We start from the raw sequence: 14923 nt of genomic DNA, 5'->3' as shown, positions 1-14923 counted from the left end.
GGCCAATTGTTTGGCTTCTCTAGTCAGTTTTTCTAAATTACCATTTTGGGAAATATTCCTGGACCATGACAGAGTTTGTCTGCTTCGGTCCCTTTAAGACCAGCATTCTTTGAAGAAATATCAGCAAGGTGATTTCCTCTTGCTTCCAGAGACTCAAGTTTAGAATGCCCTCAGAATCTTAATAATAGCTAAAGCGGCAGACAAAAGTATTGCATTCAGTAATTCCTGAACTTAGGGGCCATTTTTTAATTTTATTTCCTCCGGAAGTAAGGAAGCCACATTGCTTTCAGAATATTCCAAAATCATGAGCTACTCCAAAAGCATGTCTGCTATCAGTATAAATGTGGGCAGTTTTGTCCTTGGCTAAAGTTCAAGCTCATGTAAGAGTGTAGAATTCAGCCTGTTGGGCAGAAGTAGCCATAGGTAAAGAGGCTGCTTCAACAACATTAAAAGGAGTTGCAATGTAGTGTACCCAGCACAATATTTGCCCATTGCCACCTTTCAAATAAGAACCATCAGTGAACTCTGAGAAGTTAATGTTAGCCGATGGAATTTCCTGTTGACCGTAACGAGTAAGGAGATGGTTCACCAGCTCTAAGCAGTCATGAAGGACTTCACTGGTGACAGAGGGGAGAAGAGTAGCTGAGTTGAGGTCACTACGATGGAAAAGAGTTATGAGAGGAGCAGTTCATGAAAGGACTTCATAGGAGGTGAGGCAGCTGACTGAGAAATGTTGGGTGTGATGAAAATTCAAGAGCTTCTACTGCATAAGGTACAAAAATAGTTAAAGGGAGTCTTACAATGATTTTCTCAGTGGCCTTAATCAAAAGGGCAGTGGATGTCATAGCACTAAGGCCAGGGCAGTGTCCCCATGCCACAGGGTCCAGTTGTTCACTATAATACCCTATAGGTTGGTGCTGGTCTGCTTTCGAGTGAGTATCCCAGGGGCATTCCCTTCCTTTTCACATACAAAAGGGGGAAAGGGACTCTGATCATTGGGATGCCCAAGGGCAGGTGGATTGATCAAATTCTCCTTTAAGGCCTTGAAGGCTACATTATCTGTTTCTTCACATAAAATTGGGCCAAGGTTGTTATTCTTGAGTAAAGCATACAGAGATTTGGCCCATAAGAGGGAAATTTGGCATCCGATTCCAGCAATAACTAACTAGCCTGAGAAAACCTCACAGTTGGCACTTAGTTTTGAGTTATGGGAAACTTAGGACATTATGAAATCTACCTGGATCCAAGCATAGTCTTTGCTCTGATATCAGATGTCCTAAATATCAAATCATAATCCAGGCAAACTACAGTTTTTTCCCTGGTGACCTTAAGTCACCAAGGAAATGTGAACACTATCTTCCTGTGAAGAGACTGAAGAAGGAGAGTAAGAAACAGAGCATCTACATATTGCAACAAAGTGCAACCCATAGGGAACTTTGTATCATCCAGATCAGCCTTCAGGGTGTGTGAGAATAAAATTTGGAGGCATTACTGTCTAGGAAAATTGTTTTTCTTCCCAAGTAAGGCAAAAGGCCAGCTTCATCAACTGGGGTACTAAAGAATGTGCTGCCTAAGTTAATTATAGTAAATAAATTGCTTCCAGTGGGAATGGATGTCAGTAGTGATGAGGGTTAGGAACAGCAGGGTGTGGAGGGATACCAATGTAGTTTATCGCTTGGAGGTTCTGGACAAATCTCCAGCCTTGGCCTTTAGGTGTTCCCATTGGTCCTCAGGGACTAGTACAAGGTAATGAGGCCCTGAGCCTTATCATCTTCTGTGATGGACTTTATGTCTTGAAGAGCTTCTTTACTTTGGGATATTGATTAATTCTGGGAAGACATTTTGAGGGATCTCCTTGAATCTGGATGGGAGGCATGCTGTGAATTTTGCGAATAACTTGTGGAGATTTTGCTCATAAGGAGGGTGGTAGCTGGTACAATATAGGGACCAATGATCAGTGTTTCCAGAACCAGCTCTAGTCCTTTCAGAGACAAAGCAAATAAAAGATGTCAAATGATCATTTAATTCATGTTTAATGGCTGCTCTGATGACCACTGTCAAATTCCAGACTTATTTTTCCCTTTGAGAAAGCAATTCTGACATGAGACTTTGCTAAGAAGTTCCAGCCTAATAAATGGATAGGGGTAGAGTAACTAAGGCGAAAAGAGTATGTCTCAAAGAGAACAGGTTCAGAGATGGGAACCCCTAAAGGTTCACTAGAGAGTGCGCTATTTGAGTTGTTCTGGTGCTCTGAGACAAGGGTTGCTTTATAGTGTGGTTGAGCACTGAGAGTGTGGCTCCTGTGTCAGTCGGGACTGGAAGTAATTCAGCCCAAATCTGCAGAAATGTTTCTCCAGCTGATTAAGAGGGAGGACTGGGAAGAGCCCATGGGGTTCCTCAGAGCCCCATCACTAAGATTTGGGAGAACCTCGGAAAGGTTTGTTGGAGGGCTGAAGGTGCCTGAAGCACTTAAATTTGTAACGATCGCTTTTCCAATGTCCTGGCTCATCACAATACTAGCACATTAAGGGGGTTTTATTTTTGTCTGAGAGGCCTTCATTTGCTGGAGTTAAAGATTAAGAATTTTGGTCATCTTCCTTCCAGGCCACAGAGTGTGAGAAAGCCAGTTTACTAGGTTAACTAAATCTGGAGTGGACCTAGTTCCCCATTCCATCCTGGTCCTTTTTACTAGAAGTGCAATGTCCCAGTTCAACCCATTAATAAACGTAAGAGTTAAAAGCTACCCCAGGTGGAATCAACAGCTAAAGGAAGACCAACATTTTCTTTAAAAATCATCTGAAGTTGATCGCAATGGTCATGAACGGATTCATCAGATATTTGTGTGCAAGCTTAAAGTTTGTTCCAATCAACAAGCTTCAGGAAAGCCCTAGAAATTTCTCAGTCAAATCTAGTCTCATAAGTAGGTTAGCAGATCATATGATGAATTAGCAGACTGTTCTTCTGGTTGTAATTCTAGGGATCGCTCAGGATTTTCCCAGTTTGCAGTTTTTATCCAATGCTGGACCTGGCCTTCATTGACAAGCATATGAATTAGCTGATACAAGTTGGAGAAACCAGATTGAAAAGTTTGAATGACTATATTAAATTCATCAGCAAATCTGTGAGAATCTTTGGGAAAATCTTTGAATATGGCTCACAGTTCAGCAAATATAAGAAATTAAGGGTTTGGCTTCTGGATCCTCAGAAAGCTTAATTTTAAAGAGATAGGTTCTGAGGAATTCAGAGGAAAAGGGAGTGAGGAGGATTTCAGAGAAAAAGGGAAGTTTGGTGAGAGAATTAGCAGGGGGGGAACTGAGGGTATAGTGGAGGTGCAGGCAGAAGGGAAGGAAGGAGGAAGATGGTATAAAATGGGGCCTGAGCACTAGGGACTGAAGAAGAGAGATGAGATGGCATCAGGCCCAGAACTTGAGACAAGCCAGGGAAGAAGAGCCAAGGCTTCCGGAGTCATTTTATCTTTCTTTAAATGTTTGTTTGCCTCAGTTTATTTTAAAATCTTATTTTGCAGAGAGGCAATTTAAGGCTCCTGATAACATTTGGAAGTCTTAAAATACCAATTAAAATTCCAATTTCCATTCAGTTTTGGAAATTTAAAGCCACAGTTACCCAATTTGGTCTTAAGAGAATTAAGTTCGGGGATTTCAAAAGCTCTCCATATTGGACATTGATGTTTTAAGTTGTTTTGGGTTAGGTCTGTCCGTGCGGTTAGAAACGCACATGGATGAGGGCTGTGGTTTTCAAACATAAAATGGACCAGGGCCCCTGGAGGGGGGCCCCCTTAAAATATTTAGACAACTAGGAATTCTATTTCCTACAGAGTTTTCTCCAGAATAAACGAGTAATTTTCAAACAACAGCGCAAACAACCTGAATAGCCTGCAGGCGTAATACCAGCCAGTTCTAAGGGAATAGTCAGTCTGGTCCCACAAGAGGCAGGCCAAAAGCTGCTAAGGGCAGTTGCAATAGAACAACCCTTATTCCAAACAGAATTGGGCCAAAGGCTTAATCAGCACAGTTCCAATTAAATAGCTCCAGTTCCCAGAGGAATAGGCTGAAGTCTAAGTCAATTCCAGGAAAAACAGCCCCTGTTCCAAAGAGAATCAGGCCAAAGTTTCAAATGAGTATTTGCATACAGGACACAGCTTTAACGGAAAGGACAAAACCTTTAAATAAATCTTGAGTAAAACTTGGAGAGCTTCAAAATGCAAAGAGGGTGGAAGCTCAGACCCAGGAGAAAGACATACCCTCAAACTCCAGGGTTGGCAAGACATCCGTGAGCAGCAGTGGGCCCAAAGTGGGAACCCCACCTGCTTGCTCACCAGCCCTGGAGTTGTCAAGGGTCTTCTCTGAACCCCCTTACAGGCCATCAAAATATTGCCCTTAAACAGAGTGCCAGTTATTTCTCCAGCAAAAGTGGGTTTGTTCAGTGTTGGGCCAACTAACATCCTTCAAAGTCCAAGGACCTCCATTCCTGGGCTCTCAGATGTTTGCCTGCGATTCCTCAACAGATAAAGTACTTTCTTTACTGGGCATGTTTGCCCTAACAAACTAATAGCCCTAGGCAATGCCTAATTTCACTATAGCCCAGGCTGGCTTGTTTCAGCACACCTTATCAGAGTCATATCCCACCACCTTTCATGGACCCTAAACCTTTTACCTCACCCACAACCAGTCAGAGACTTGTGCATAAGCCAATCAGGCACCTTGTGACCCAGCCTTATAAAAGACCCCAACAACCGGCCCTTGGTGCTCGCACGGGCACCTCTAGTCTGTGTGGCCCACTATTGTCTGTGACATCGTACTCTTAATAAACTCCTTTTCTACTCTTATACTTTATCTCTGGTAAATTCTTTTACCAATCTGTGTGTCACCAGCTCACTGACCAGCTGCTCTGTTGCATCCCACAACATTCAGGATCAGCAAAGAATTGCATTTTGGGGTCTGCAACCATGGTGAGCCCTGCTCAAGCCCTCTCCCACAACAAGGAAAGGAGGGCTCTTTTAAAGAGGAGAAAAGGAAGTTGGGAAAACTATCAGAAATAAAGAATTCATTGGAGGGGTTGAGAATTTGAAGTATAGAGTGTTTTCATCGGCTGAGTTATGACCATTGCTTATTGGCTGAGCTCTTGCCAGTCAAGAAGAAAAAAGTCTTTCTTCTTCCCGTTGGGCTCTGCGATTAATATAGGACATGACAGATCCCCCTTCTGGTGTCCTGACTCTATTTTAATTGAGGTTTACATTTATTAACTTTTACCAAGGGAAGGGAAGCGAGGATTGGGTAGAACGTGCAATTGCACTGCCTCAGCCAACCCCACGAAGAGTTCTGAAGCTAGGACAACTTTTTAGGGTTTCCTGAGAGAAGGCGAGGAGGGGGTTCTTACAGCTTATGTAGGTCAGGCACGGATGCAAGCTGCCCTGGGAAGGGGGTGTGCCCCTGGGGGAGATAGCTCTCCTTGGCTGCTGTACTCCTCAGAGGGGTTTGACAATGGGGGTGTAAGTCTTTTATTTTTGCTGGGGGATCTGAGTAGCACTTCAAAGAGTCCATCACACAGACTTTCAGCCTCAAACCTATAGGCATTACAGCACAGTCTCTGAAATCAAACGGTTGCATTCAAAATTCATCTCCATCACTTACTTTCTCAACAGTTGTTCTGTGCCTCAGTTTCCTTGTCTGTAAAATGGGGATACTGGTGTTACTCCTTCACAGGCTGTTAAGATGATGAGTAAATATTTGCTAGGCATAAGGCACTTAGCAGAGTGACCAACACATAATAAACATTTCATAAGTATTTTAAAAGGAGACTAGAAATCCAGTCATATTATGAATTTTGAATTGTAATTGAGTATTTTGGAGGATCCAGTGGAGGGGTCCTATCACACAATATAACAGTATATTACTCAATAGATGTGTCTCCTTTGACAAGTCTCTCCTCTCGAATGCTCCAGGCAGCAGGTGATTTCCACTTTCTCCCTCCTTCCAGTGACTACACCCTCTGTTTTCTTCTTCATGATATGCAGACTAGCTTTCTTCTTACCCTTAAACCTGGATCTCCCTGTGGCTTCCTCCTAACCTTTGTCTACACCACAAGGGCCAAATAGGTAAATATTTTAGGCCACACTGTGTTTGTTGCAACTACTCAACTGCCCTTGTAGTGTGAAAGCAGCCAAAGACAACTGTCAGTAAATGGTGCAGCTGTGTTTAAATAAAACCTCATTTACAAAAAAAGAAGTAAGGCTGGGTTTTGCCCACAGACTATAGTTTTCCAACCCCTGTTCTACCCCTATTGTGATTTTAACAAACTCCTTCCTCGACAAGGCAGTCTTACCTTTTGGGAAAGTCCTACATCAGCTGCTAAGAAGCTATTTTTTCTATATCAGTATCCCTATGGTTACTATTTTTATTAACCCCAAGACCATTTGACTCCAAGACCAATGCCTTGTTAAGCTGAACCACACAATGGGAAGCTTCAATGAACTGTCTTCATCATCCATATTTTAGGATTCAGGAATATTAGAGATGGATGGGTCCTTGATATCAAACATTTCTTTTCACAGGTAAGAAAAGTATAAAAGGAGGGATTTTATAGTTTTACAAAGGACACACCAACAGGAAATGACTGAGATGGAATTCAAAACCAGGCTTCCTAACTCTTAGCCGTCTATTCTCTCTAGTCCAGATTAGTAACCACACCTAATATTTTTAAGTATTTACCTTGCTGGAGAGGAAGAAATTTTCCTCTGCCCTTCTAGGTTCTTCTGACTGATCTAAGTATTTAATCAATATGAGACAAAAGAAAATCAAACAAAAGTTTAATCACGTATACGTGGGAGAGACTCAGGGAACTGAATGATTTGCGAAAATGGCCAAAGCCCTCACCTTAAGTACCAACTTCAGCTAAATTTTGGCAAAAGAGGATGTTGGAGGTAGTGGTTTGGGACCTCAAAAGGGAGGAGAGCAATTCACATAGAGATGGGAAAGCACATGTTTGGTAAATAAATGTTTCCTGGGCCAGGCGGAGACAATGGGACACAGAACACACACTGATTTCTAGGCCCTGCCAAGTCTCCCCTGCCTGACTAGCCTATGTTCTCTACAGATGTCTCTGATAATAGCTCTATTCTGGGAACATACCCTTTATCTAAGTTCTTTTAAGCAATTAAAGGGGAAGTAACAAGAAAAACTTCCCAAGTCTTCTGTTTCTTAAAAATAATTAGCCTAAATTAATCTTCATGCCAAAAAGACACATTTTGGGGTGGCAAATTTTGTTCCCTGACAACTCCATGCCAAGAATTTAGTCTGGGTAATTGCACTTTTCGTCACAATAACTCAACAAAGCTGTTATCCTCCAGTGTACTTAGTGGGAAAATTGAGAAACCAATTTTCAGAAAAAAACAGGTGACCTGGCTGAAGCCAGAGTGGTAAAGGAAAGACTGGAGCTCGGAGTTGTCTGCTACGTCATGTTGCATTCACCATGCTGCTTCTTCCCTGTCCTAGGGAATGTCAGAGACCAGCTGACTAACCTTAATGTCAAGTTCTAGCCATTCTTTTCTTGTCCTTGTCCCAGAGCACTTTCTGAAGCTTCTTACTGCACAGGGGGGCTTCCTTGGGAGTTTTTCAGGCTCAGTCCCCACTCACGTGGAGTCTTCAGCCTCAAGAGTTTCCTCTCACCCTATAGCAGTTTCTCTGATAAAAAAAAAAAAAAAAAAGAAAAAACCAACCCCACTGGGGCATGAACAGCCCACTTTGGACTAATTTTTCCCAACAGATGGAGTTCGTCTTGCACCTGCCTAAAACCATCACAGGGAAGATAAACCGGGCGAAGCTTCGCGACATGGAGTGGAAGAAGTCTGGGCAAGCAGGGGCCCAGTGAGACCTGCAGGAAGTTTTACTTTGGGTCCTTTCCTTCTTCCCATTTCATTTTCCTTTGGATCATCTGCCTTCCTCTAAGGATATCAGATTCTTTATGACAAGACGTGATCTAATTTTTGTCTTTCTTAGTTATTATTGCAAAATCTTGCCATGTTAGGTATTGAGAAAAGAAAAGGAGGGAAGGAATGAGTGAGAAGAAAGGAGAGAAGAGAGAAAAAAGAAACAAAAATGAGAGATTCAAATACCAAAAGAAAAACTGAGAAAAAAAAAAGAGGGAGGGAGGGATGTGGGAAGGAGGCTGGGAGGAAAGATGGAAAGCATTAGAGGAAGGAAAAGAAATAGAAAAAGGATTAAAAAAAAAGAAGGAAAGGAGGAAAGGAAAAGAAAGAATACGATAAAATAGTCAGAGGAACTGATAATGAAAAATGATGGAAGACAGAAAGAATGAGAGAAATAGAAGGAAGGAAATATAATTACTCCCACAAGTAGACAGGTAAATAGTGACAGAATCATGCAGAAAATTAGGTCTTAGAAAGGAAATGAAAGACCATAACACCCCATCGTACCCCTAGGATAAAAACTCCAGATGGAGAGACTTGTATGTGTAGTTGGTACATTAGAATCATCTTCAAGTGACTCCAAATTTGGGGGCAGTTATGACCAGAGATGGGGAAACCACCATTTATTGGGCATTTGCCACATGCAAAGCATTGTCCTAGGCATTTTATGAAGATTATTGTGTTTTGTTTCTGCATGGCATCTACAAACTTCAGATCATAGCTGTGAGAACAGTGTAGGCACCTAGGCACCTAGGCACCTCAAAAAGGTGCCCCTTCCCTTGTGGCTTAAGGGTTTTTTTGGCATCTACTCTTCCTAGAAAAAAATAATAAAATAATTTGTTAAATCAAGACCCTAAGGATTCTTTTTGGGGGAAACAAAGATGGGCAGAGTGATGTTGTTGAAGGATAAACCATGGAGTTAGTTCTTAGGGCCTCTGGGAGCCCAGAGCCAGGGATCCAGGAGAGAGAGGGATCTCTAGAAAGGACTATGAGAGCTTCATCTCTGATCCAGAGATGGAAGGTGAACATTCCTAGCAGGTTCAAATGAGCTGGAGAAGAAAGCAAAGGCTCTCTGAGGGTCTATGAACCTTCTTCTTAAGAATATTTAATAATAATAGCAACAATAATAAATATGTCAATCACTTATCAAGTACTTGTTAAGTGTCAGGTCCTATGGCAAAATACACATTCATTACCCCTCCTTAAAGTTCACAATCACTCTTCAATTCAGGTACTATTATTTCCTCCCATTTTACAGAGGAGGAAATTAAGACTTGGGGAGATTAAGTAATATGATCCAAAGTTACACAGCTGGGAAGTGACAGCATTAGGTTCAAGCTCAAGCCTATCTGCCTACAATGCCTATACACCCCTTCAATTTGCTTGCCTTCTTCTCTGGCCCTTGATAAAATGCTTCTCTTAAAATCATCTTTTAAAATATCCATGAGAGAGAGGTACAAGGTGGCAGCATAGGAAGACTCCTGAGCTCACCTCCTCCCAGGGACACACCAAATCTATACCTACATACAGAATAATTCTTCTTGAAGAAGCTTCAGGATGGATTGAATAACTACTGCACGCAGAAGGACCACATAGGAATGGGTAGGAGATATGGAGACAGTATCCATGGGAATCCCTCCCACATCACAGTGATCTGTGGTAGGAAGGGATATCGCTGAGGGGTCCAAATGCAGACTTGCTCACCCTGGGACACAGTGAAAAAATAGTTTAAAGAGTACTTCAGCTATACAGAAAATGTACCCATTTGCTAACCCTAGAGCTTCTGCCAAAAGGGCAGAGAACTGCTGGAGCCCTATCCAGGAGGTGCACCATTGTTTGAATACTCCTAGAATTCCCTCTGGCCCATGCCTGCTCCACCTCCAGCAAGCAAGGAAGTCTTGACCCAAGAACTGCCCTTAGCCAGGATCTTCTCCAGCCCCAACCACCCCACCAAGGTGGTCTTGGGTGCAGTGCTCCCCAGAGACTTTCCCTAGCCTAGGCCCATTATAACTCCAGCTGGCCTGCCAAAGGTGTCAGGTACAAGCAGTCTATACAGGAGATGCTTCCTCAAAAGTTCACTCTGTCAAGACCACGGGAGTTACCTCTTTTGCCTAATTCATAGAAACAAAAAACAAAAGTCAGACAAAATGGGAAGACAAAAAAAAAATGTTCCAAATGAAAGAACAAAATAAAATCCCAGAAAAAAAAAACCTTAATGAAACAGAGATAAGTAATTTACCTGATAAAGTGTTCAGAGAAATGGTTATAAGGATGCTTATTGAACTTAGGAGAAATTGCAGAAACTTAGTGAGAACTTCAGCAAATACTCAGGCATGTGAGAAAGAACCAATCAGAACCCAAAAATACAATAAGAGAAATTTTAAAAAAAATACACCATAGGAAATCAACAGCAGATTAGATGATACAACAGAATAGATAAGTGATCTAGAAGACAAAATAGCAGAAATCACCTGAACAGAACACTAAAAAGAAGAATTTTTTTTTTTAATGAGGAGAGTTTAAGGGATCTCTGAGACAAACATGCCCACCCTCACCTCTTTTATTCAACATAATGTTGCAAGTCTTAATTCAAAAAGATATACATATCCCTGTGTTCTTTGTAGCATTATTTACAATAGCCAAGACATAAGAGCAATCTAAGTGCCTATTACAGATGAGTGGATACACACACACACAAACACACACACACACACACACACACGAATATTACTCAGCCATAAAAAAGTACAAAATCTTACCACTGTGGCAACATGAATGAATCTGGAAGGTATTATGCTAAGTGAAATAAGTCAGACAGAGATTAAAAAAAAATCCCATGACTTCACTTATATATGGAACCTAGAAAACAAAACAAGTAAACAAACAAAACAAAACAGAAATAGGCTTACAATACAGAGAACAAACTAGCAGTTGCCAGAGGGCATGAGGGTGGTGGGACAAACAAAACAGGTGAAGAGAATTAAGAGGTACAAAATTCCAGCTGTAAAATTGCTAAACCACAGGCATATAATGTGCAGATAGGAAATATAGTCAAAATATTGTAACAACTTTGTATTGTGACAAATTAACTGGTCTTATTATGTTGACCACTTTATAATGTATAAAAATATCAATTCACTATGTCAGACATCTGAAGCTGATATAATATTGTATGTTAATTATAACTCAATAAAAATAAGTTAAATATCCAACAGAATGTAAATATACTGTGATATATTCCTCTCCTGGAGTCCACTAAAATTCACCCGAGTTTTATGTTTGGCCTAGTAGAGAAATGCAATTTGCTAATCAAATAGCAACACTTTCTTTTTCACAATCTGGATTCATCACTGTTGAAGGGAATATCATTTAACTGATGCTTGCCAAGAATTTAAAATCTAGCAGATTGATCATTCTGACACTTTCACTGTTAACTTTATCCTAGAGTGAGAATGCTTTTGATCATAACCCCTTACTAGTGCCCAGTCCATGATCTCCTTACCTTCTCCAGAGTCAGGAATGAGTGAAGGTGGGAATCCATACTCTTAGGGGAAAATCTATGACTTACCCAAAGTACAAAATTTGCCTCTCCTTCCTTTACTCCATCCCTTCATCCATACAGTTTGTGTAAAGAAATCAAAATATTTGGCCAGTACCTTTCAGACTGGTTCACTGTAACTACGGGCATGCCTCATTTTATTGACCTTCCCTTTATTGCGCTTCACAGATATTAGGCTTTTCACAAATTGAAGGGTTTTGGCATCCTTGCATTGTCAGATTATGGTTAAGGTATGCACATTTTAAAGACATAATGCTATCGCACACTTAATAGACTATAGCATAGTGTAAACATAACTTTTATATGCACTGTGAAACCAAAAAATTTGTATGACTTGCTTTATCGGGATATTCACTTGATTGCAGTGGTCTGGAACTGAACCTGCAATAGCTCCAAGGTAATCCTGTAAAATGAAACCACCGACTCTTTTCTTTTTCATGATGAGATAAAATAGACTACCTCGTCCTTCCTGTCTTTGTCTAGTAAAAGTCTTATCATACCCCAGTAGCTCCCTAAACCAAGAAGTAATGATTGCCTAGTTCCTGTCACCCAGTATAGAACGTGCACAACTTCCCTGGACAATCATTAACTCTAGAAGATCCACAGACTAATTAACTTTTGTTCGTGTTGATGGCATAAGTTGACCCAGGATTGCTGCAATTATCTGAAGATAGAAGGAGGAATGTACCCTTAAAAATAACAGTCACCTCACTTACATTCAGTATCATTTCAACATCAGGTACAAGTTATGAAATGGTAGAAGGGATGATCATCCTATCACATGATAAAAAGTTTGAACTTTATCTGGAGAGTGAGGAACGCAGTCAACAATGTTTTCCTAAATGATTACCTTGGTAGCTGACTGTTAAATATATCAAAGGGCAATTTGAGAAATGCTTAGAAGAAGAATTCTTTCTTTGTGGAACTTGGTAACTTAGTGACTAAGGTGGATGGGGTAAAAAGGGAAAGGAGGCACACAGAAGGATGATTTTTTATTAGGTTTTTTAGATTTTTGACTAGGTTTTTGATAAGGTAAACTGAAGTAGGTGGTCATAAGACTTTCTGAGAACAGGTTTGGAGGTGGGAACACTGAATTCAATTGTGGTCATGTTAATTTATCTATGTTACCTATGAAGTACCGAGATTAGTATATATTTAGTAATCAGCTGGATATTTAAGTTTGAACTCAGGGGAGAAGTAAAGATTTTTAATGTGAATAGAAAATTAGAGAGTGAAAATGAGTGAGGTGAAAGCAGAGTACAGAAGGAATGAGAAGAACTGGTGGCTGAGTGGATGACTCCTTGAAGAACAGTAACATTTAAAGAGAAGAAAGAGGAAGAGAATCTTATAATCAATATTGAAAAAGAAGACTCAGAAAAGGCAGAGTATGATAACAGAAAGTTGGAAGAGAGCAATGTGAGAGTTGATCAACATTGCTAAGAATGGCCAAGAGTCAGAACTAAAAAGGATCCACTGCATTTGGCAGAAAGAATGCTCAAGGATTTTTGTTGTTGTTTAAGTTTTGATGGAGTAACTAAGGGTAGAAAACTGATGGTTATGGGTTATTAGTGAGGGATGCAAAGACCTAGAAACAGCTAATTTAGTCTATTCTTTTTAAATAAACATTAATTAAAAGGAGGAGGAATGAAAGAAAGGATGCAAAATCAAGAAACATAGGGGAATAAAATTCATGACCCCAAAATGTGTAACTCTGGTATAAGGATTAATTTAGACTGATTATTTTTAAGAAACAGAAGCCTCAGAAGTTTTTCTTGTTATCTCCCCCTTCACTGCCTAAAATGATTTAGATAAAGGTCCTGTTCTCAGAAAAAGCTATCAGCAGAGACATCTGCAAAAAATATGGGCTAGTTGTGGTGTGGGAAGCCCAGCAGGGCCTAGACATCAGTATCCACTCTCTTTTATTGTCTCTGCCTGGCCCAGCAAATGGTTATTTACCAAACATTTGCTTTTCCATCTCCATGTGAATTGCCTTCCTTCTCTTCTGAAGACCCAAACCCCCGCCCTCAACATTTTCTTTTGTTGTTGGCTGAAGAAGGCATTTAAGGTGAGGGCTTTGGCCATTTTGGAGGTAAAATCAGTTTTCCTGGTTCTCTCCCATTTATATGTTTTATTAAACTTTTATTTGATTTTCTCCTGTTAATCTATCTCATGTCAATTTAATTCTTAGATAAGCCAGAAGAACCTAGAAGTATAGAAGGTAATTTTTCCTCCCTCACAGATGCAACTTTTGAAGAAGGAAGGGACTTGAGCAGTGTGACAAACATTATGTCTCTCTTGTTATAGATGGAAATGTACCCTCCCCCCCAAACTTCCTATGTTGAATTCCTAACCCCTACTACCTCAGCCTGTGACTGTACTTGGAGATAGGGCTTTTAAAGGAGCAATTAAATTAAAATGAGGCCATTAAGGTGGGACCTAATCCAATCTGACTGGTGTCCTTATAAGAAGAGGAGATTAGGATACACAGAAAACATCAGGGGTACAAGCACAGAGGGACAACCATATTAAGAGCAAGAGGATGGACATGGACAAGCCAAGAGGAAACCACCTCTGCTAGCACTTTGATCTTGGCCTTCTAGCCTCCAGCACTGTGGGAAAATAAATTTGTTTTTTTAAGACACCTGGTGTGTGTCATTTTGTTATAGCAGCCCTAGCAGACAATGGCCATTCTCCATCACCTCTATACCACCTTGTTCATTGATTCCCACCCCACCACCCCACCACTGATTTTGTTAAGAACCAGAGTGAGCTAACCACTGGACATGAATTATGACTGGGTTAAGCCAGTCTTTTTCAAGTTCTTTTCAATTAAGGCAATTAGAAAGTTTCAGTTTGCTACTTCTACGTCTACCAGTTTTTTGTGGTAGAATATATTTGTTATTCAGCAAATATTCACTCTGTACTCACCCCAGCTCACCCCCAACCCCAGGGAGGAATATAGCTCTCTGCTCCACGAGGTTGAACTTTGACCAGTGGAATGCTAGCGTGCATGATGGAAGCAGAGATTTTAAATGTGTTTGCACAATTTGACTTGATTTTTGGTGCTTCAGCCATCCACTATGAGAAGATGCCCTAGAGAGTCACTGGTCTCAGACTTGTGAGAGAGAAATAAATGTGTATTGGTGTAAGCCACTGAGATTGGAAAGCTGTTTTTATGTGATAGAATCATAGCAATAAATAGCTGATGAAACCTATATTTTTGTTTTTAACAAAAAGTCAATGAGACTAGTTGCAAAAATTGACAGGCAACTATGTCCAAATGGAATTTAATAACAATGACAATTTCTGCTTTCATTGTATTCATTTTTAATTTCCTCCATTGTGGCAAGTAAAATAATTTTTTACTTATAGTAGTGGTACAGAGTTTCATTTGGGTTAGTTTTGTTTTGTTTTGTTTT

General features: G+C 40.5%; 1 protein-coding gene across 2 annotated transcripts in view; it reads left to right on the top strand.

The window, feature by feature from the left end:
- LOC105073708 (acyl-coenzyme A synthetase ACSM2B, mitochondrial) overlaps positions 1-8794 on the top strand; it is a 33935-nt gene extending 25141 nt beyond the window's left edge. For both annotated transcript variants that reach the window (XM_010961062.3, XM_010961061.3), the window contains one exon: positions 7783-8794. In XM_010961062.3, the coding sequence (XP_010959364.2) occupies positions 7783-7887 (105 nt within the window). In that variant the 3' untranslated portion in view covers positions 7888-8794. The remainder of the gene's footprint in view (positions 1-7782) is intronic.
- The last annotated feature ends 6129 nt before the right edge of the window (positions 8795-14923 follow it).

Source organism: Camelus bactrianus, chromosome 18, assembly GCF_048773025.1.
Source record: "Camelus bactrianus isolate YW-2024 breed Bactrian camel chromosome 18, ASM4877302v1, whole genome shotgun sequence".
NCBI lineage: Eukaryota > Metazoa > Chordata > Mammalia > Artiodactyla > Camelidae > Camelus > Camelus bactrianus.
Note: the sequence above shows the minus strand (reverse complement) of the source record. Positions and strands in the feature narration are given on the sequence as shown.